Source organism: Phaethon aethereus (assembly GCF_964289735.1).
Source record: "Phaethon aethereus genome assembly, chromosome: 5".
NCBI lineage: Eukaryota > Metazoa > Chordata > Aves > Phaethontiformes > Phaethontidae > Phaethon > Phaethon aethereus.
Genome location: NC_138579.1, coordinates 60146536 through 60170015, shown reverse-complemented (window position 1 = coordinate 60170015; position 23480 = coordinate 60146536). Strand labels below are relative to the sequence as shown.

The following is a 23480-nucleotide window of genomic DNA, read 5'->3' as shown; positions in this document are numbered from 1 at the left end:
CACTGGCCAACAAGCTGATAATAGCAGAAGTACCTGAAGCTTTCATTTTCACAAACGTCTGGTTTTACCTCTTGTTGCCATTCCTCCACAGTCTGTCTTCTCTTCTTGGCTTCTATGAATCTACGCTGCTCTTTTAAAACACAGGGTGTATGAGCCAGTGTATGAGTGTGCAGTCTTAATTATTAATCTGTACTTTCAGTAAACTCTTTGATCATTAACAAAGTTTATTTTGACAACAACTTTTGATATTAATTAACAGTTTGACTACTAGGTGAAGCAATTTATAACAGCACAACTACAACTGCTGACTGCTGTTTGAACATCACAGTGTACTGCTACAGAAGATGAACCATGTCAGATGGCTTGACCTCACAGTTCTTATCCTTAAAAGCAGTCCCTTCTAGTTTCATGACAAATGTGAAAAAGATGAGTTAACAGTGGTGATTATTAATTTGAAATTTTACTGCTGGAACTTGAAGATGTCCCACTGTCTGTTCTTCAGTAGCTAATTATTGCTGCTTTTAGGGTTTATAAATACTGATTTCAATCTGATCTGTTAGGAGTTTTAGTATTTATTAATTTAAATCTGTGTTGGAGAATCTAGGCAGCTCTGTAAATGCATTTGTGCACTTCCCTTTATTCTTCTAACAAGATTATATCTTAGAATATTTTTTAAAATACTGTATTTACCATAGTCTTATTAGCGTGGAAACATGAAACAGTTTCATACACAATCCTAAAACAAGCAAATCAGTTTCTTTACAGTTTCTTGATCAAGAACAGCCAAAATTATTTTTCAGCATTAGGCATATCTGAAGAGAATGACTTTATTTGAATTAGCAGTTAAGGTGTAATTTAGTCTGCTGTGGTTTTATCTGCTTGAGTGTTTGAAGTGATGAAATCAGAGTTATAAGGTATACTAAGACTTACAAGGTGATAATCTAAGTAAGGGTGCTGTGCTTTATATCTGCAAGTGCAATATGCTTTTATGTAACAAAAAGAATCTTCTACATTAATAATAATGTTGCTTGCAGTGAGATGTCCTTGTGACAACTTGGGAGAAGGGATATCACAACTGGAGTGCAACAATATTTCTGTGTCTAGCAGAGCAAAATCTTTAAAGAGCTGAGTTTAGACAGTCTAAAATAAATTGTTAGTATGCAGGAAACCCATCTTAAGCCTCTTTTGCGTAGTGTTATGGAAATCAACTGCTATCATAGAGAATTAAGTAATGATTTTTTAAGATATATATTAACAAATACTACTCTTTTAACTTGAAGCTATTGAGTGAGGAAACACTCAATTGTAGCATTTGAGGGAATATCAGCATAAATCTTGGTTACTGTAAGACTGCGTTTTTAATTACCATATCTGTTAAAATTCGATGACGCCATCAGACAAGTGCATAGTATATGGCATGTGCATAGCATACGGCACCCCTTTGAGCTTGGCTTATGGCACAGTTAATGTCTAATTTATCACAGACGTTAAAACAGATAAGTAACGTACTCTTCTTGTGTGTGTATCATCTAAAAGCCACTATGGCTTAGTGTGTAAATCTGTATTTAACTATTGAGAAATCCATTTATGAATGTATATAGCTTAGAACTAATTTTTTCCCTTTGTTAATCCTTTGATATCAGTGAGATATTCTTCAGAAAATGTATGAACTGTTTGGTTGCATAAAGGCAGTTATTACTTGGGCTGAAAATTGTTAATGGTCAGGGATTTTCCACTAAAGTATTTGCAAATACTCCTAATCACACACCAGTCTGGTTTCTTTTTGCTTTTTGAGCTTGCATTAGTCACTGTTCAGAACTTTAAAATAACCTTGGAATTTTTTAAACTTTTTATATCGCTGGAACAGAAAGAGCATCTTAATTAAAGCTTCAGGCTAACTTTATTTTTCAAGTATTTCAAGAATTCTACTTCTGAACTGAGATTTTATACATTGACTTTCTGCTGAGAGTTACATGAACTTATTAAGATGTAATTTTGTAATGATGCAAACAGGTTGTTAATTGCAGCGTAATGACACTTGCAATTACAATAGAAACTAATGCAAAAATTATTTAAATAGTGAAAAAGTAAACTTTGTATTCTGTACAGCTTTTTTTAATTAAGTTGCTGTAATTCACAGTGCTGTGATGTAGGTACTGTAATGTGTGCCTTGTAAAATATATGTACTGTAAGTTATATGGGATAATAGGTACATTAACACTGAAAAACTAGTAATTTGGTACTCGTTGGTATTACCTGGTCTGACGTGCTACAACGAGCAATTTTGGAAGAGGAATCATATTGGCAAGGACATGTCAACAGGTTCCAGAAGCTAGACCTTGAAAATGTGAATTACTATGAATAGCTGTTGGTGGGGGGCATTAGAACAAACTAAACTTTCTTCTGTTAAGTGAGGATTTCTTACAAGTTTAATGTGAAATTGTAATTTAAACATTATAGGTTGTATTAATAGCTAAGGACATTCCAATATATTAAACTTTGTGTATGAATTGTGCAATAAAGTTACTTTGGAAGAAATGTCGAAGTTCTTTTAAGCTTAAGGAATCTCTCGGCTTTGATACCACAAAAGTCTGAAAACTGAATTTTAATCCCAAATTAAAGTAAGTCAGTGCATTGTACAGGTGGTGTGGTTAAAAGTATGCCATTGTGAGTCAGATGTCTCTTAAACTTGGAAGTGTGATGTTAACAGGGTAGCTTAAAATGCAGCTCTGCAAAAAAGACTCAGTTTGATTCTTCTATTTTTCTTTTGTCAAAACAAATAAATAAATTGGAACGTTCTGCAGCGGTGGGAAAAATTAAACAACCAACTCTGCTGCTTAAAAGCACAGTATTGAGGAGCAAGCTTCTTTGGGGAAAGGACTATTTTTTTCAGAGAAGTGTGATTTACTTTTTCCCCAAGTTTCTGATAGCATTTTAAAGCTTAAGAATGCTAAGGTTTGGAGTATTCTTTCTTCTCAGATTTTTCCTGGTTTTTAATAAGAGTTGAAGTGTATAATTAATGTAACTGTTTCCTCTGTCTAGTTACTTGGTTTATCTGTTTGGATCTTTCAAGACAAGTGAGAAATGGGAGAGGAGTTCCTCAACAAATCAGAAAATTAAAATTGGAAGACTTGCCAGTTGACAGACACACCAGGAGGTAGGTGTACTTGAGGAATTAACAAAAGTTTATATTTACTACGTTTCAAGTTTAGGCACCATATTAATGTAAAGTGCGTGTTTCTTTTTTAGTGGGAAATGGTATATTTAACATATATATCTTTCCTTTAAAGAGAATTCTGTATATAATAATAAAGTTTTCCTAATCTATATTCATTCCAGTTCTGGAAACACTAGGCAACCAGTGAGATCTCTGTGCTATAGGTTTGAACTGAACTGTTAAATTCCACCCCTGTGTAGCTGTACTTGCCAAATGCATTATTTTTAGAAGGAACAGCATAGCTATGGTTCTTTGTGCTTTGTGTCCCGCTGAATCCTGAAACAGTAGCCTCCTCAGGGAGCCTTAAAGATGCTTGATGTAAGTGGGAGCTGCACGTTAACCTGTCTGGCCTTAATTCTTGACACTGCATATATATAATTCTTCAATTTTGTATCCACTAAATACACATGCTCTGTAATGAAAGTAATTATATCCTGACTAATACTACAGTAATGAATTATTTTCTTTTTCTGTTGTTAAACCGTTCTTCAATATGACTTACCATAAGGTTTTATCCTCACCTGTTTTACATGGATGAATGGAATTCTGCTTTCTTATTAATGTCTTAAAAATTAGTGATTTCACACCTGAATTTTTTTAGTTGTCATTTCTTCAGATGTTTGGTTCTGAGATCTAGAATTGATCATATGGCAACCTACTCTAAAGACTGAACATTCTTCTCCTGTTGCTACATGTAGCCGAAATTAGCTTGAACAGGGCAGTGTTCTTTTCCAGTAAACACAGTGTAACACCACCAGATAACGTGTTTTGCTGTGGCCTAGCCATGTTCCAATGAATGTTATGTCTGTGAGGGGTCTGACAACACGTTCTACTTCTGTATCATCTGAGCTGTCAAGACATTAATAAGCAGCTGTCTGCTTACCTATTGCTTACCTCACTAACTTATGGCAGAGAGCTTACATGAACTTATTAAGATGTAATTTTGTAATGATGCAAACAGGTTGTTAATTGCGGCGTAATGACACTTGCAATTATATTAAAAATATTAAATGCTGGCCATGGGGTTTGTGGGCCTGAAATTAAAAAAAAAAGATACCAGTTTTGTGAACATGGATGGAACTTTGCCCAGTGTGAAGCTGGTGGAATGAAGAATATTATCGAACAGGTAAATGAGCATCTTCTTTGAGTCAAAGTGCTATTTAAAAATACAAGGTGTTTTTATGAGTTTAAGCTTAAATTTGTCAGAAACCTGCCCTTCTGGAGTTTGTGTATGGAAGAAAGTAGGGTTTTGATACAACAGTCTATGCTTCCATGTTACTGTGGTTCCAGCCCACTTCAACAGACCTTCCAAAAATACTTGTCATGTGAGACAGTACCTGTTAGTCATGATTATTGATTAATTAATTAGTGGTGTTGGTGTCTCACTACTCTATAAACTATTCTCTCTGCTGCTTAACATTTGTATTTAGTGCTTTGAGAGGTATGAGGGAGAAATACACATTCTTCAGTTACAGAAGAGTCTCGTGCTTCATGAGTGCTGCTTGTGTACAGAAGTAAAGGGTTTGTGTACAGAAAGAGACACACATTTTAATCTTCATCTAAAAATCTTTATTACATTTCCTACTGGAGAAAGTAACTTGTGTTAAACATCTTTCCTCAAAAGTCATCTTGACTGTAGCAGAATGTCTATGTTGATACTATTTATTTCAATTTGTCACTTGTTGGTTTCTTAGTTGTGTTCTTTTTGTCAGATACAGCTGTTCTATGTACTGCTTAAGTTGTTTCAACTGTGAGCCCAGAACTGCTTTCCTGCTCCCAAGTTCAGGTGTTCTGATGCTCAGTTTACTATCAAGATGAGGCTCCAGGATCAGGACGAGGTGCCGCATGCCCTACCCGGCTGCCCAGTTTGGATGAGCAGGGAACCAGGGCACCAAGAGGTGGTGGAGGCAGCCCTGCAATACAATTTCACTTCAGGACTTAATGCCAGGCCTTCTGTTGACACAAATCAGACCAGTTTGTTTTCGTTAACACTGAATTGCTTTCAGTCAGCTAAGCTTTTAGCTCCTTCTCCTAAATATTGCTTATTATCTTCTCTGTCTCCACCATTTTTTTTTTCAGTTTTCATGCTGTGGGAGTCCTTCATTTTGGTTTAGTCTTCTGTACTGATAACAGTTTAATTGCACAGGTTTTTAGTTCTACGTGGAAGTGGAGATTTTGAGAGGTGTACACACACAAACAAACACCCTAACCCTACTCTTTTATAATTTATTTATTAGTGTAATGTTTAATGCTTCCACAAGAGACAAAACATAAACGTCATTTAACCCAGGCACAGAAGGAAAAATCAGTTTTTACAGATATCCCTCCCCCTCCCACCTTTTTCAGACATAGATTTTAACTAGGCAAGTAGAACAGAAAGGTTTAGCCACAAGTAAAAAACAATGGTATGAGAAGGTAGCTCTGGGGTGAGAGAAGAAATTGTATTATCCAGTGGTAGAGCATTTAAGTGTGCTAAAGTAACATAACCGAATGGAAGAACATCACTCAATTTTTCACATAGAAATGTTGAAAACCTCAAATAACCATAAACAAACATTTTAGGTGAAAGTATAAAATGCTCTCAACTAACAGATTTAAAGTCTTGGATAATGTTTGAACCTTAACACCAATAAAATCATGAGAAAACAGGATATTCTCCTATTCTGAAGCACCACCTACAATGATGTTCTTCTAGTCCCTTTCTGTTTGAGTAAAACATAAGCTCTGGTGTAAGCAGGCCCAGATCTCAATGCTGTCAGGGGCTGGGGGGGGGAGGGAAATCAGCAACTGCCCTGTCTTGCATTTGAGTAAATGCGTACGGTGCTAACTCCCATGTCAGTAACACTTCAGCACTGGGTCTGCCCTTCATTACATACATATCCTAGGACTGTAAGGTTATTTTGAACAGACATACATTAGAACAAAAGTGCAACTTTAAAAAAGAAAAGAAGCTAAAGTTTTAAGAACTGAACTTGAGAATCAATAACTTTTGCCTAATTAAAAGATAACCAAAAGAGATGTAGTAGTGGAAGCTTGAAAGGATTTTGGTTTGTTGCCCTAGATATAACACTATTAGCTCAATTTATCCTTAAAAGCAGCACACTGGGAAGCACAGAAAGCAGAGCTTGTGGTCACTGCCACTTGTGTGTTATTGTTATTATTGGCAAAATCCCAATTACTGTCCATTAACTGAATATTCAAATCCAGTTTTGGTTTTTTTCTTTAGTAAGAACTACAGACATATTAGAACCTGATGTGTTTGAGGTAAGGAAAGCTGAAGAGGTCTTAGACAAATTTGGTATAACCTAAGTGACAACAAAAGCAGCACTGAGAGCAATCTTCAGGTAAAACAACCCAAGTGAAGCAATGTTTATCAGATGAAAATACTTACACGTTAAATTCTTCAAACCAAGCATGTTGCTTATTTAGCCTGGACGCAGATGCTTTTCTTGGGTAAATAATGTTATATTGATAGCAATTTATTAGTAAGTTGTACTAATGAAAACAAGACGTCTGCATTTTATGCAGCAAAAATGCTTGAACCACTGTTTTCAGACTTCATCCTAAGAAAATTACACTCAACAGTCCTGATAATGCATTATATGAGCTGCTAAATTTTCTAACAGTGAGGCCGGTAGGCATTGTTGACTAAGAACTTTGGACAATTTTATTATCATACAGTTGAGCAGTGTAGCATGACTTTTAGCTGCACAAAGAGTACAAAACCTGGCAGTAGTTTAACACTGCAGACATCAGGCTAGGTCACTGAAGGGCCTAAGTCAAGCCTCCCAGCACCTGTCTGCAAGAATGTTTTGGATGAAGAATGTTTGCAGTCAGTGCAGCTCCCTGTGTCTGACACTGGCTAACTGTAATGGTGACTGGGTGGCTGGAATGCTGCTCCTGTGCCTCAGGCTCCCTCAGAGCAGCCTTACTTCTAGGCTTCTTCCTAAGGATCTTTCTTTAGGTTTCATCTCTCTTTCAGGGCTCTTATAGAGCTGCACAGCTATAGGAGGCGATAGGGAATTCCTCCTTCCCTTACTTTGGTGCCATTTCCCTGCAATCACCATTCAGGACAGCAGGTACATTAAAAGTGTCCTTGTAGGTATTGCTTTGAACTGCCACAGCCTGAGGAGAGACTGTATGTCTTCAATGGATACATACATTTATGCCATTAATGAGTTGTTTGGTACTGGTGATGTCACGCTGGCTACTTCTGGCTGCATTTACGAGGGAAAGTGAGACCTGATCAGCTCTTGAAAGGAAGGATGTAGGTGCTTAAGGCCCAGGAGAAGGGCCTGGCCTAAGAAATACAAGTGACATAAGACATCTGACGTAGTAAAACGTGTAGGGTTCTAGGTCTAGTGAGGCTTGATTGGCTAATATTAATTATTTGCCTTTTATGCATTAATTCTGAATTATTGTTCTAAGATGCCTAACCTCCCTGTGTATTATATTAGATACCCAGGTCTCTAACCGTAGGCTTAAGATCCTAGCTTAGGGACTGTAGGCCTTCAAATTAAGTCATGTCGGACTTACAGGCATCAACATCCTTTGCTGCCCCTAGCCCCAAGCCTTTTTGGGTGTGAAACTACATGCAGCTTCTACAATACTTAGATGCTATTACCTTGTTACCTTTAATCCTTTCTGAGTGCGTAGTACTGTGTCTTAAGAAGGATGATCAAATAGAAAAAAGATTGAAAGTGATAAATATTCCAGTAGCTGTATTTTACTAGCTACTCCATCATAAATAGTTTAACATAACGTGGTTTGAAGTGACATATTTCAAGTGGGCTAGCTTCTGTATAAATAGAGAGTTTGACTCCTCATTCAACTCTAGTTGACGAAAATACAAACTAACACAAATGTGTAAAAAGATGTCAGAAGTAGGACCAGAATGCAGGTCTGGAGTTTCTACCACTGATTCATAAGAACACTTCCTTTGTTCAAGTAAAAAATTTCTCTTTACATGCAACCAAAATTATCTGCATAAATTTCCAAGTAATTTGAACTGGCATATCCACATATTCCCATTACAAAGCAATAAAAAAGTGCTCTCAACTTTCAAGGCAAAGTTTTCATGATATGATTAGACTTATTATTACAATGTACAATAGTGATAAGTTTGACACCATGTTTTCTACTTACTAGATTAAAAAGCATTCATCTGCTGTTCTTCACTGACATCCTACATGATAACAGGAAGTAATTAATTAGTCATTAAACAAGACTATCAGATTTTGGATTTTCTTGTTTTCCAGTATAACTGCTGAAACATTAAGATAAAAATCGTGTCAGAACACCTTCCAGAATGAAAAGGTAGCCTCAAAATTATGCACCCCGTACAAACTACTAATGAAGAAAGGGTTAAACTTACAAGTGCTAAATGCCATGATTGCTACTGGGGCCAGCAGGACAAAACCAGGTGCACGTATACTGTCAGCATCTGCAGAATCCTAAGGTGCATGTCAGAGATGCGCTATGAATATTCTCTGTTGTTTTCCAGGCTACAATATAGTGCACAGTTAAGACAGTATGAAACAAATGTTACATGATTCTGAGTTTGCATTTAACATTTACAGCAATCTTACAAAGCCTAATGTTTGTAGAAACTGAAATTTTTGCAATGAGAACAATGCAGTAAAAGATAACAGCAAACGCTGTTTACCTTCCAGAGATACTCTATTTTTCTCTGTACTGTTCAGTTATGTCTTGGTAGCATCAAAGACAGATGATTCGATGTTAATTAGCATCTTAACCTGCTTAGGAGTGAAACGTTCTGGCTTCTTTGAGTTTGTAACTACTTCGACAAAGTGGAAATCTCTTCTGTTCTCATAGCATCAGACAGGAAACTAAGTTCATTGCACAGTGTCTCATACCTGAAGGCCATCCGGATCTGTGCAACATTTGTCTTTCGGATGTCATTTCCCTCAGGCCCTTCTTTACAGTAGTTCACCCCTAAGAATTTCTGTTTTTCCTGTGAACGGGATGAAACGTAAAAAGGAAGAAGTCAGTTCAACTGCTTTGATTTATTGTATAACTGAGTATTTGTTAGTTGAATGACTCAGTGAAGTGAAAAGAGCAGCTTCAACCAGCTGGCCATTGAACTTCACCTGAGTCTTAACCAGTTTTGGAGATTTTAAGGCCAAAGTTTATATTTATAATTACTCAGCAGTACACTCAGTCTGGCTTGCCTAAAACCATTTGTGCTAGTGTTCCGTCTTCACTAGTACATCTTTCATATGAAAGGTCAAAAAGAGGCTTAGATTTCTTTTGTTAGTTAAATGTTGCACAAGAAGAAAATTAGTAGTTGTCACTACAGAATATTGGAAGAAACAATAGAATATCCTTGTAAAGCCCCTTCAATACTAGCTTCTTGAGAGGAATGTTTGAAGGTGACATAGGAGAGAAAATGCCCTAAAATTTTAAAGTCTAGTCTGACTGCCTATGTAAAACCAGAATATTTTCTCTAATCCTCCTTTCTATGCAAAAACATGTCTTGCTTATGGCAGGGAATTTGTTTTTACTCAATGCAAGACATGAGGTATAAAATTACTGGTAAAGGGATATCACCCAAATAATTAAAGGTTTGGGGCTGCAGGCAGAACTGAGTATAAACATGCACCTGGTCTCTCTGCATGTTTTGGGAATTCCAAAACAAAGCTAATAAGGAAAAATGTAGCATTAATATACTTTTTTTAATGTAAGGCTGGATAGCAGATCGTTTGTGAGTATTTCTGGAAAAGAGGATAGGGATGTGCGCAGCTACATCACATAAGCACCTACTACTCAATTTTCAGACTACTGGCTTTCAGTTCCTACTTGCCCTAATATTCACAAAAGCAATTTTTTCCAGCCATAATTACCTTATCTGACAATCCACTCTGTAGTACGCTGTTTCTTGCTATTTCACACAAGTCACAGGTACTTAGTTTCCACACCTGGGCTGCAATAGCATATTCTTCCATGAGAGCTTCCTGTATCACCAAAATATGTTTAATATGAAATTATATGTAAATAAGATATAAATGGGGATATGTACTCATTACTAATTAAGGAATTTATACATGCTCTTTAGATAGCTGTGAAAAATTAGAGATTTAAGACTTTTACATCACAATTACTAACGAACAAAACTGTTTATTTCAGATTTGCCCAGGGCAACTGTTAAATAATTAATAGGCACTGGCTATCCAGTTATTTTAGTCTAGGAAATGGCAGCCTGCAGTCCAGATCCCTAGAGGCTTTTATTAGGCAATTTCAAATGAGATCCCACGAGATGAAGGTATATAAAGACCTTGAAGGATCTAGTCATAAATCTTTAATGAATATGTGTATACACAGACAGATAGCAGGGCAATTTCTCACTTCTGACCTTCCACACAAGGAGGTTGGGTCTGACTCTAGTGGGCTGTCACAGCTGAGGATCTTCCACTCTATGTTTTAACTGGGCTGGTGCTGCGTTACATCCGTGCAGAAAGCCCCCACAGAAGCTCTCTGTCTTCTCTAGCAGAGACAGGTCATGGGCCAGAGGCCAGCCTGGGTGAAGCACTTCCTCAGAAGACAGACAATTGAGCAATGTACAGGCCACTGTAAGGCACAGCATGACTCAAGGCAGTGCCAACCACAATACTGGGGGATCAAAACCGGTAACCAGGCATTTCTGTCCTGCCAAGCCACCGAAGAGCAAGAATCCGTTTCAGTTCACTGAGCAAACTTCGGAGATTCCACATCATGTTTTTGTAACGTACTTCCCCAGATTTATTAGTAAGGAAACTGGACTTCCCTGGCACTCTAGAGGATTGTTTATGAAGGCTCAAACCTCCCTTCAGCCTCATCCTTCATTTTATACTTCAACAGCCAACACTGGAGAGGCAAGAGTACAAAAGAAACATAATTAGGAAATCAGGCATTTCCCTCTGAAACCTAACAGTGAGTAGTAGACTGAGAATGAGGAAGAATAATGAATGAAGTGACTGAAAGACATGAAACTTTATATCCTAAGCAATGATACAAAATAGCTTCCATGTCCTTCTAGGCCTATGTGGTACTGTTGCCAAATCCAAAGGCAAGTGCTTTTTGCAGTTCTTACCTTTGTATAGTGAAACTGCATAGGATCATCTGTGGAGAGAGAGATATGGAGTCCCTTATGTAGAAATTCCCGTAGTGGATTTTTTGAGTACTCCAGGAAGAGGCTGTTGTTACTAAGTGGAGACATAGCAATAGGGATTTGTGCAAGATAATAAAGATACTGGAGGACAGGACTCTGCAAAACAAAACACAGTCAGCATTTAATGATACTATGGAATAGCAAAAAAAAGGATTTCCCCTGGATAAAATGGAAACAGCATTACAGAGGGAGGACTAAGACAAAAAAAAATTAGGTTGGCACTAAACTCTGAAAATATTTAAAATTCTGAATTTTAAATGTTACTGATCTTCATAAAATAATTTACATTCTTCAAAAGATATGTCATCTTTTTAAAAATACAGTGACTGATATTACTGTGGATTAGTAAGTATATAAGACTGTTAAAGGCACTGTATTTGATACTAACTGCATACCTCCCCTCAAAATCTGAAAGTCACAGATAACAGATGTGTAAGAACTGCCAAGCAATTTCTTATTTTCAAAACTGCAGTCCAATAGGTAAATCTTAGGAGCAGAAGTTGTTTTACTGTATTAGAAGTCACGTGTTGCTGCTGCACATAATATAAATAATCTGTGGTCACCTCATTTTATTACTATTTTTGGTTTAACCAACCTGTGAACCTAACAAGTGCCTTTATTAATACTATTATTATCTGCTATGCCAGGTTATGGCACCAGGCTAAGCAGGAGAGAGTGAAGAGGAGAACGCTTTTGTCACACACAGCCTTAGTACTACTTTGTCTGGGTCTAATTTTAGGAATTACCTGTTCTGAGCATAACTTCAGACATGATTTTAGGCAAAATTTTTCTTTGTTCTTGGATATGTTGAAAAATACAGAGAGAATTTGCCAGCATTAACCAGAAAATCCAACTTACAAGAGAACTTGTGCCAAAAATTTACAATAAACTCAGTGCAAGTCTGCCACCCTCTGACCAATTATTTTAATTACAAAACCGTTGCCTGGGGATGAGTTGTGTGATGGTTTTTATTAAGTGGTATGCTAGGAATGATAACATTTTCCCTGTCATAACAATCAAGTTGTATATAAAATATTGTTGTATTATACAGATATGTTAAATTTCTTGATCAAGTGATCCCAGTTACTCTAGATACAAATAACAAAACCTTAATGAAATTCTGAATGAACCTTGAAGTACAGGGATGCCAGTCAGGGAAAATTGTCCCTGTGCAGAAGAAACTAGAGCTTTCTTTAAATTCTTCCAGGACCTAAACCAGGGAGTAGTAACAAGTCTAAGGAGTTTTTTCCATCTAATTTTAGCTTTGCTTGGAGTAATCAAAAACAGGTGCCACCAAGTCCTTGAAATATCTGAACAGTTGGTCTTCCCTATAAAGACATAGCTTTAAAATATTCATTTAGGAAAAGCTGTATTTTTGTAGCTTAAATATGAAATAGGAAGTTCAGCTGAGCTTATTTATTTCTGATCAAAGTCAAGAGTTACTTGTGCCTTGCTAAGAAAATTAATTTTGGGCTGCCCAGATAAAAGTCAGTTTGGTAACTGCTGTTTGAAGCACTGACTGATATCTACGCAGATGGCGATTAGTTTAGGTGAGCAACCAAGCAATACCTTCTTCAAGAGCAATCCATGAGAAATATTGTCTGCTGTCAGAAAGGCTGATACAAGGTGTGTGATAGACCCAGCTTCTCCACAGTGAGGTCGAAACAGAAAAGTACACATGCCTCTTTCCCTGAGGAGATTAAAAACAAGTTCCACTAACAAGAAAATGCACTGTTCTTCATCTATTTTGTATATAATTATCATTAATATGGGAATTAAAAAAAACAATTAGAAGTTATACAGTTTGACATGATACCTAACCAGGCTTAACTATGGACTGTTGTCGAAAGAGGCAGGTCCCTCTACCCGAGCCCCTTCCACCACCCAACAATCTGTGTCTTTCTTCTTCTATCCTTCCCCAGTTACATGTCATTTAGGAATTGTTTAGCTACTGGGTGAAGAGTTACTGAACTGATTTTCGCTGAGGGAACCGCCAGACGCTAAGTGAACTGATGCAACCTGTGGACGCATAATTCCTAGATTAAAAGTGAGGGAAGACATGGAAGCACATTGCCAAGAGTTAGCTAACACTACATTGTGTGATGACAACCTGCCATCTCAGCAGTTTAAGTGTAGCATAAAACCACACCCTCAGTAGCACAGAGGTGATCTAGGAGTGTTAGTTATTACACTAGACTTCAGACTATGATTTCTAGAACTATTTTATCATCTATATTAAAAATGATGTTAGGTTTTATGTTATAGTTGACTTTTATTCTGTGCAGACAAATGTCCCGTAAGTATCTGGAGATGTTCAAAACAGAATTTCAACAAGGACTGCTAGAGTATAAGGCAGTTCTAGGGTGGATATTTAGTAATGCTTCTGAAAATGGATGTGAGGGTGTAATCCATCCTTGCTGACTTCACTAATACTACCAAAAGTATAGAAGAGTCTTCCCCTACTCAAATACTCAGTACGTTTAACAGGGTGAACAGTTTTACTGACTCATTGATGAGTCACCTAGCTGTAAAGAGTATTTAATGATTAACTATGGAGATTTTCAAACAGTAGTTGAAATCTTGAGGTAAAAAAGAAATGCCTAGGTTCTGTCTTTGGAAAAGAAAAAATGTAGACTGCAGAGAATGTAAAGGAAGCCAGGAGCAAGAGGTGACTTTAGATATATGCTGTACTGTGTCCTTTCCATTACAGAACTAAAACTAACAACTGGGCCTGTTTGTTGCAGGTACAAGGTAATTTAAAGTGGATGTTTTTATTATGAGTTTTGATTACATAGGGTGGTAGAGAGAGAAATGCTTGAGGTAGCAGTGGGAGAGAAGAAATAACATTTTGAATGTTAACTTGGATAAGACCCGTTAAAATGACAAATCTGTAGGCCTCCTATAAGAAAATCCCAGAACATTTTATAAATGATAATGAACCAAGTCATTGCAAGGTCAATGATGACACTGTAGTATCAATGGATAACCTCACTGTGCCTCAGTTTGAGTCAGTTGTGTAGATCACTCAGTGAGTCAGGCACAAACTCATAGGGACATAACCTCAAGTTGTATTTCAGGCTTTACTGAGCCTGATGCCAAAATTTGCTTTTACAGTCATGATCTCACATTCAGTATCATAACTCCCAGCATTACTTGCCTAGACATTGGTCCCAAAAGTAGTAAAACTGAATGAGTCAACAAGCATGCTAAAGTAAGTTAGCTAGATGTGCAGTTTATAATTATGTCCTCCTTTGTCTATCTTTGATAACGGCAGCAGCCTTAAACCAGTATTTCACAAGCTAACTTTATATCTCTCAAATTAGCAGGAGATAGCAAGCTACCCAGAGGTGTATTATATTTGGAAATCCACTGTGAATCCAAGCAAAGGTCAACAACTCAGTTTTGTGGGGTTTCTTCTTTTGTTTGATATATTCAGCTTTGAGGAATTCACAAAACAAAAATACACAGAAATGTCAACCCAAGATATTAATCTGATGCCTTTACGATGTCTCAATATTGCATTTGAATTCATTTTGCAGTTAATGTTTTCAAAATAACTCATGTACTCCTCTTGGGCTCTTTAAAATAACTCAAGATAACCTTTGCTTCAAAAGATGTACGATCTAGACTTAGATTGACCAAGATTATTGATTTTTCTTTCTAGAAGTTTGTAAAAGAGAAAAATGACTACTTACCTCCTAAGGTTGTTTAGCAACATGATGTTCACATACATATAATATAAATAATAGCTATACGGGGGATTCTTCTCACTGGTCCAGAGATCTGGGTTAAGGCTCTTGTCAGAGAACATATGGCCACTATGTTTGGATTCATCATCAACACTGTCAAAGCCAGTCACCTGGTGGGAGAAGGGATTCACAGATGTCAGTGTTTTCAAGAAGCAAACTTCAATGCCACTCACTCTTGCTCCAGGACTTGCTTATACAAAGCATCTAGTCCTCTTTCTTGGTTTCCTTCCTTATGCTAGCAGTCCTGCTGCTCTGCCCTCCTGCCATACCATGCAGACAGCAGGAATAATGTGTTTTCTCAAGGGAAGTTTCACCCATTTTGTTCTTCTGAGACAAACAGGAGGCCCACCTGCACAAAAGCCTTCAGACTCTTGTGAGGGGCATAGGCTTGTAAGACTCCTTCAGATCCAGATTATAATTCTTTAAACTCACCTCCTTTGTTATTTGAAAAGCAGTGGAAGGCCAGAGGCTGCCACGAAACCTCAGAGTTCTCATCCAGGGCATACTCAGAAATGTTTCTTTTAACCATGTCCCAGCAGCTACATGCCCACCTCTCTCCTGAGTCCCACCAGGGTCTACACAATGCTTCCTTTCAGTTGCCTCCTTTTTAGAGGCCAGTCCCAGATACAAACTCAAACTATGCATCCTGGATTATGATGTTCCCTCTGCACATGAGCATGCAAATGTTTTTTGGTCATTCATTATAGAGAGGATTACAGAGAGGACAAATAAATAGCTGTTGAGCTGTTTCAGAGGAAATAAATGGCAACTATTTGACAATAGGACCTTACCCAGGCTTTTATTAAGTTGTGTATCAGGGCTTTAAAACAATAATACAAGTGTGTTATTGTGGAGTATTTATGTGTATTTATAGTATTTATTGTGGAGTGTATTTATGGAGGAGAAAGTTTTTTAGTGTCTGGAAACAGCTGTGGACAAAAAAAAAAATTATGAGTAGGAGAGGGTCCATTTCATGGGAGACAGAAAAATCCAAACATACTTACATATTTCAGGAAAAGGTGCAATTCTTTGTGGTCTTTGGGATTGATTGTTGCTTCAAACAAAGGTACAAAGATGTTCTCCAACATCTTCCCAAAACTAGGCAGAATATTTTTTGACCTAAATATGTCACTGAGGGGGAAAAAAATATACACAGTTGTGACCATTCTTTAATCAGGTAATGTTTTTCCTCCATTTTCATATTTTGTGTTATTTGTGTATATTCTACAGCTTCAGTTCTACCAGGATTCAGAAACTCAAAGTGTATGTCAGGGCAGGGATTGTCTCTGTGCTCCCGTTTCCTGTGCTGTCTGGCACTCGGCTTCATCCAGGCTCTGCTAAAGCTCCCGAGTGCTCCAAAAATACAGACAGCATGCAGGGGTAGATGCTGTCTCAAGAATAATGACCCTTTCCATTACAGCAGTCCAGGTACTAATGTAGGAGCTAAGGAACTATCACTCATGAAAGATTCTGTTTTCCAAAGTTGTAACTACTCCAAATGAAAGTAGAATGTTCTGCTTCAGTGAGCATCTCAGAAAAGAGAGACAGTACTTCAGTGTGTCATTAAGTGCATGACTTAATGGAAGTGTTGACTCCTCTACGTACGTAAGAAATTGCTATGTAGGAAATTATAAAGAAGAGGAACTTTCTCCCTAATGAGAAACACACTCTGGGGGATATATGAGACCATGACAGCTCTTTCTCTACTCATATTCCAACTATGCAATTTCAAAACATGAAGCTCGGCTATTAAGGCTAACAAAATTATCATGGGAGAGAGTATATATACATATACAGTATTATAAATATATATATATTATATACATTTAATAAAGTCCCAAAGGATGCTTAAAAAGCATCTAAGCACTAAGAAAAACTTATATTGATTTAAGCTTGTAAATCATCAATCTGGGTTGCGTTTCCAAGTTCACTGTCATTTTGTCACTGATCTTGATGAATTTTGATGATAGCAGTTTTACAGAGCATTTTATATTAATTTATGGAATTCATGAATTGATTTATTTTCATTACTAAACTGTATTTTAGCTTGCCTTTGGATGCAGCTTAATTGCACCTAGTTGTAATTTTTGGGTTTAGTATCTTCAGACGTACAAATAATTCACAGTGGTTTTGAATAGCTCGAATAAAGAGTAGATTCAAATCCCAACTCCTGTCTTCCACCCCCAGACTATGTCAGGAAAACTGCAGCAATGGTTAAGAATAAATTTCCCAGGACATTGCTTATAAATAGAACTACAGGACAGCTTATAAACCATCTAAAAGATATCAGAAATTCAAACAAATCATTGGTATGATTTCAAACTATTAAAATTACCAAGAGCTCCTGATTACTTACTAGATTCTGGGAACCTGAATTATCCAGCGCATATTAGGGGAATAAACTTTATGCTTAATGAACCATTTTGCCAAGTTCAGCCATTCATCTGGAGACCGTCCATAAATGGATAAGCGGGGTTCTGTATACTGGTACTTACTTTCTTCTAGTTCACGGGCTACTTCCTATTAAGTAATAAATATATTTGCTTTAATATGGACACTGAAGATCATTTACAGCTACTAGTATATTTATCATTGTATTTTCCTCAGAGCAGACATAACTGTATTGTCACCCTTTAAAGATGAAGGGAATCTTTTGTCTATTAATGCATTATTTTATTTTAGGCATCTAAATACTCTACTAGCAAGCTATCTCAGGTAACATTTGAGTGTAACTAACTGTAACACCTAGATTTAGAGGACAACATTCTTATGCAGTTATTAATAACACCTTTGCAAGACACATGTTTAAAATTGGTAAATCAGAATTATACTATTTAAACTGTAGTAAATGACTACATAAAATATGCAGACCAGTGGAGAATCTGACCCAGAATCCGTGGTAGTAAGCAATTTTAAGGCTACTAATTTTAGACAAACACTTCTATACATCTAAGAAAAGCTGACATCTAAAAGGTTTCTAGATGACATCTAAAAGGTTTCTAGAGAAACCTTCATTTCTCTACAGCTGGAAAAGCTTGAAACTTACTTACCTTGACCATACGAGCAAAATATTCACCACCAATGTAGTTCTCAGTTTTCAAATATAAGTCCCTCAGCTCACTGGCACCAACTGGATTGTACTTGGAATTGAATTTGTCAAATCGATGAAATGTTTGACGTCCCTGGAGAAGGAAAAAACCTGAATAACCATGGTTTTAAGTACACACGAAAGTCTATAAATTAAATTGCCTAGCAATAAAAGGCACAGAAAAGAAAAAGCCTATGCATGTTTGAAGTAAGTTAGCAAAGTAATGCATGAATTCAAATTCTGATTTAATAAGTTATCATGCAACAACTGTAGAAACCAGAATTTCACACTTGGAAAACTTAGCTTTTTCTTGTTTGTTTTGTCATTTTAATAGACTTACTGCATGGACATCTAAAGAGTCTACAGTGAGGTCATAAGGGTCCATGTGAAGGCTTTCAAAGACTTGCTTTAAAGTCATCTTCTTGCCTTTTTTCTCTGCAACAATCCTGTCGGGCTCCGTTTGATATGTGTGCTTAATAAACCTCAGTAAATGTTTCTGGTTCATGCAAGCAGCAGCATGGATATGAGTATCAACCTGAAATCAAAATGTTATTATGCTTATCATTCATATGCATAAACTTGAATTAGCGAAGTGTCTATGTCAGTGACAGCAATGACTAAAGCCTTCTAAAATATTCCTTAAGTAACAAATGGATTAGTGCCTGAGCAGGTAAAAATGTTTCAGAATGCTGAAATTTTGGGTTTGGAGTAATTATTCAATAAGCAGAACTATAAATAAAATAGCTCTCAATGAATAGTTTCCTATTTAAGTAAGAAAATTTTCAACAAGTTAACATACATTATAAGTGCCAATCACAGAACCTAGGTTCAGATTAAATTTGATACTTCCTTAAAGGACACTCTGATGCTTTAGCATCCTTTTATTTCATCCATGAAATCATTCTAGTTATAGACTGTAGTTACAACTATGCTCTCTGACTGAAAGGACCTGGAATTCTCAGCCATTTCCAAAAGCATAATTCATTTTTGTATTTCAACCACATGAAACATCTTACCTCACTAGAACTGCAAATGTACACATGAGAGATTCTGCCACTATTTTTTCCAAGTTTAATTATAATACAGCAACTCATAATGCTGACAGATTTTTCAGTTTCTTCAGATCTCTTCACACACTAAGGGAAGTTCAAGCTTCACAGAGGGGCTGAGAGCACTCCATTTTTTTGTTGATGTCCCATTTAAACAAAAATTTACAAGAACTAAATGGTTCCCACAGGTATGCTTTTCTTTTGCTCAGAAGCTCGCACTGCTGTTTGAGCAGCCTATATTAGAACGCAATCCAAAGAAACAACTGATGAGATTTGCGGGTTGGTCTGTTGATTTAAGTTTTCCCTTCAGTATGTGTAATTCCTTAGGTGCCTCCAGCAGGTATATATAAAATGAATCCCGTTGCAGTTCCTTGCAGTCAAATGTTTATTGTCTTAACTACACCGATAAAGAATAGAAGAAAACCAAGGTATATTGCGCAACATATTCTTGTTTGAAAAGACAGGTAATACTAATTGCTGTTCCTAAGGTCCAAGTACCTGAAAGGGAAGAATAGGCCTTAGCTAGGATAATGGCCTTAAAGAATCTAACAGCACAGCAATATCCAGTGTGTGGAGCAGCAGAGCTGTTTCTCCAGAGTCTATGTGCTTTGAATTTCCTTGAGAAATTCTGATTGAACAACAAAACAGCCTAATGCATGTCCTAGGCAAAACAATGAAATTACTCCACCAGCAAATTCCTATCAATTTAAAACCAAACCAGAACAAACCACTATTCTGATTAGAATTCACAGTTGACACATAATGAGCGCAACAGCCCTGGGGACAGCTTGGCAGACTCTGAAATTGCCTTCAAGTCCAAACTGCCAAATCCTAGCAGCAGTTTCATCTGACCCAGAAGCCACAGTGCTGCAGCCCGTCTGCTAAGCTTCCCATTTTCCTCCAGCCCAGGCCATACCTGGACACAAATGGCCGTGAGCACAGCGATGTGGTCAGAAGCAATCGCCAACTTTCACTATTTCTTACATCTCCCTTGTGCACCAACTGCCTGGTACTGGAGACAAGTCTTACAAGACCAACTGGCAGAATGGTTCTGCAGGAGTACGAAGATAGTCAGTTTGTAATACAAGTTTCAAGATTATATATAACAGGGACAGGATGGATCAGATAATAAGTCTAAAAAACACCACACAGTACTGTCCTCTATACTGGTAGGAGATGATTTGGAATCATTTTAAGTAATACTTTACCACAAAGTCTTATGTGAAACTCTAGTGGAAAGGGCTGCTCTAACTCCTCATACAGAGTAAGAAAGGAGCTTCAAAGCAGAAACAAAAAATAATCTTGCATCTGCACAACACTGGTAACGCAGCTGTCAGAATGCACCCAGATTTGCTGTCTACATTTAAAGATTTTATAAAACGAAGTACTGACAACGTTCCCAAGAAATGCCACAAAAGGAAATAGGAGCTGGAAAACCCACACTGCCACATGATTGTAAAAACAAAACTTACTTTGCTTTCAAGGACCACTTTAAGATTTAATTTGATCAACTGTGTACAAGTATTTTTACATCCAAAAGAGACCATGAGGCAGAGGAGGGGGCTTTTCAATCTCACGAGCAATGACGCAACAGGATCTGAAGGTTGGATGCTGACATTAGATACAAGTTCCTAAAGATACTTACTACATTGGAACAGTTTGAACCCACTGCACTGTGCTTTTTAAAATGCAAGTAACTAGCATTCCCAGGGACGCACTCCCAACAAGAGCTGCATAGCCTTTATGCAGGAAGTCACACTAGAAGGAATTCTCAGATAAACCAGCTGTAAGCAGTCACTGAACCTGTATCTCTGCAAGGACTCTCATCCAGGACTCTTCTGTTCAGGAAACTGCAAACATGGACATGTACAACGCGAGACCAGTGCGTTCCTCTTTGCGAAGTGACTATGTCTGCAGCTTTCAGATTCCACCAACAGAAGTAGTTGACATCCTGATCCGCTTTTAAGAATCAGTAGGAAACAGATCATGGAGCACCTGAGTCACTAACAGCCATACTCTGCAATGTGAACCTCAGCTTATGCTATGACATACAGTCCACAGAAATGCCACTGTTTTACTCGGCACATGTAGTCATTTAATTTGCAGTTTATACATACAGAAGTTGTTGCAGCCTTCTAAGGGTAAATCTCTCTCCATGTGAATGTTAATAGCATAAATAAAGACCAGAATATAAACTGAATCCTAAACATTAACATTTAATTGTTAATCACTGCCTAGTTTAAATACGCTAGACACTTTAAAGCTAAATGAAAAAGCAAGAAACATATTACTGTCTCGAAGTACACAACATGAAGTACATTACTAATGCACAGTAAGCAATGCTGTGTCTAAAACAGTAAAAACAGCTCCACTTAACATATCATTACACTCCTCAGAGTACTTGGATAAACATTTGAAGCCAAGTGCATTATATGCTTACTCAGGTTAATAAATGTCTTCTGTTTTAGAAACAAATACTGTTTACTATAAAATTTTCCTGGACCAGTGAAATACTACGAACTACTAGGCTTGGTCAACTTACATGGGAGAGTGAAATAACAGTTAATAGATGCCCTATAAGTTCTAAACATTCAGGAAAAACAAGTCATAAGCATAGCATTTCAGAATGCACTAGTTCCAGTGGTGGCTCAGCTGCTGGAATTAATGAGTCTTGAAAAAAAACAAACCAAAACAAAACACTTCCTCTTTATTAAAATCAACATGAATTCACTACTGTTAGGAGGGCAAGGACGGAAAGCAAGGAGGCATTTTGTTTCTTTTGTTTGCCTGTATGCAAGGATCACATGACAGAGTAGTAACTGAATTTCTTTTAAAGTCTTGCTTCTCTTTGAGAAATAATTCTCTCACATGTGCCTCTGCAATTCAGTAAGCTCCTGTGAATTCTTCTTCAGTCCCCGCAAACATGTCACACATAGCTCTATAGCTGCGCTAACCACACCAGGCTTAACTCTCCGAGAACCAAGATTTTCCCTTTTTTTTTCCCCCCTCCTCCCTCTCCCTAAGTATATTTATTTCCCAAGACTAAAAAGGTGTTCCTGGAGCCTCTTTCATGCTTTTTCCAGAGAATATGCAGTACTTTGTCTACCTTTAACTACCTGGTATATTTCGACCTTTAGGTAAGCAGCAATTTCAGTAACAGTAGAAGTCTTACAGAGTATCACGCAGCTTTTTCTTCATTGTTTTTTAGAAGCAATGCAACTTGTTGGAAGGTTTTAATGACTTGAGCTTTGACCTACCCTAGCACATAATTAATTAGTGTATATGCTTTTGTGTGTGTTCACAATTCAGGGTACAAACCTATCTGAATGACGCACCTAAACACAGAAGCCTTAGACATAGCTTATATGGTCTGATTTGGTTAGGGATTTTTAAACTATTATTATTTTTATTTGAAGTGTTGTCATGCTAAGAAATTGCTACTAACTTCATTGTTATTTGTTACAAAAGGCATCTGTGAAAAGAATTTTAATAGATTAAGTTCATATAAGGGAGACAAATGCCCCCTTTGTCTCCTCCCTCCTCCCAAAAGAGACAAAACCAGTCCCATTTTAAGCTGTTACTACTTTGTTCTTCATATAACATGAAGTAAGCTGAGACTTTTCTGGGCTATGAGTAACAAGCCCTTAGCACAAGGTCTACTTGTTTCTATTTGCAAACATTCTGCTTGCATTTCCAAATTTGTTACAATGCCACTCCAGCCCAATTTCCCCTTAGTGGAAAAAACCCTCTGCTGCATGCCCTTAGCCAAATTTCCTGTTGCAGTTCTCATTCTCCCCTCCCCCCAGAACAAAACATTTTACTCAAGGTCACATTAATCTTCAATGAAAAGAAGAAACACAATGACTGACAGAAGCCTATCTTGGAACATAATATGCCTTCAGTGAACTCACCTTTTTAACAAATGAAAACAATTGTTAACACAAAGGTTTCCTTAATTCTTTTAATTCCATCATCTCATTCAAGTGATGGTGGACATCGGTTTTCTTGCAATTAAAAGACTGTAGAATTCCCTTCACTCAGCAATTCTCCATGTAATGTAGTCAGCCTGTCTTCCTCTGCGCCTTCTCCGTTCAGGCTAGCCTTTTCCTTATTGACCTGACCACCCATGTCATTCTGCCTGCAGGCTTTGTGGATGAAATGCTTGTACTTCTCAGTCAAGATGGTTACATCTGTGTACAACTTACAGCTT

At 37.3% G+C, this 23480-nt stretch overlaps 1 protein-coding gene across 1 annotated transcript in view; it reads right to left on the bottom strand.

The window, feature by feature from the left end:
* Nucleotides 1-9014: 9014 nt before the first annotated feature.
* Nucleotides 9015-23480, bottom strand: part of AMPD3 (adenosine monophosphate deaminase 3) — a gene marked incomplete at its 3' end in the record, with an annotated part of 31221 nt that continues 16755 nt past the window's right edge. The window contains exons 7-15 of the mRNA XM_082000857.1: nucleotides 18562-18756; nucleotides 18184-18315; nucleotides 17490-17653; nucleotides 16138-16264; nucleotides 15080-15243; nucleotides 12954-13074; nucleotides 11307-11480; nucleotides 10081-10191; nucleotides 9015-9191 (exon numbers count right to left, since the gene is read on the bottom strand). Coding sequence (XP_081856983.1) covers nucleotides 9015-9191; nucleotides 10081-10191; nucleotides 11307-11480; nucleotides 12954-13074; nucleotides 15080-15243; nucleotides 16138-16264; nucleotides 17490-17653; nucleotides 18184-18315; nucleotides 18562-18756 — 1365 coding nt within the window. The remainder of the gene's footprint in view (nucleotides 9192-10080; nucleotides 10192-11306; nucleotides 11481-12953; nucleotides 13075-15079; nucleotides 15244-16137; nucleotides 16265-17489; nucleotides 17654-18183; nucleotides 18316-18561; nucleotides 18757-23480) is intronic.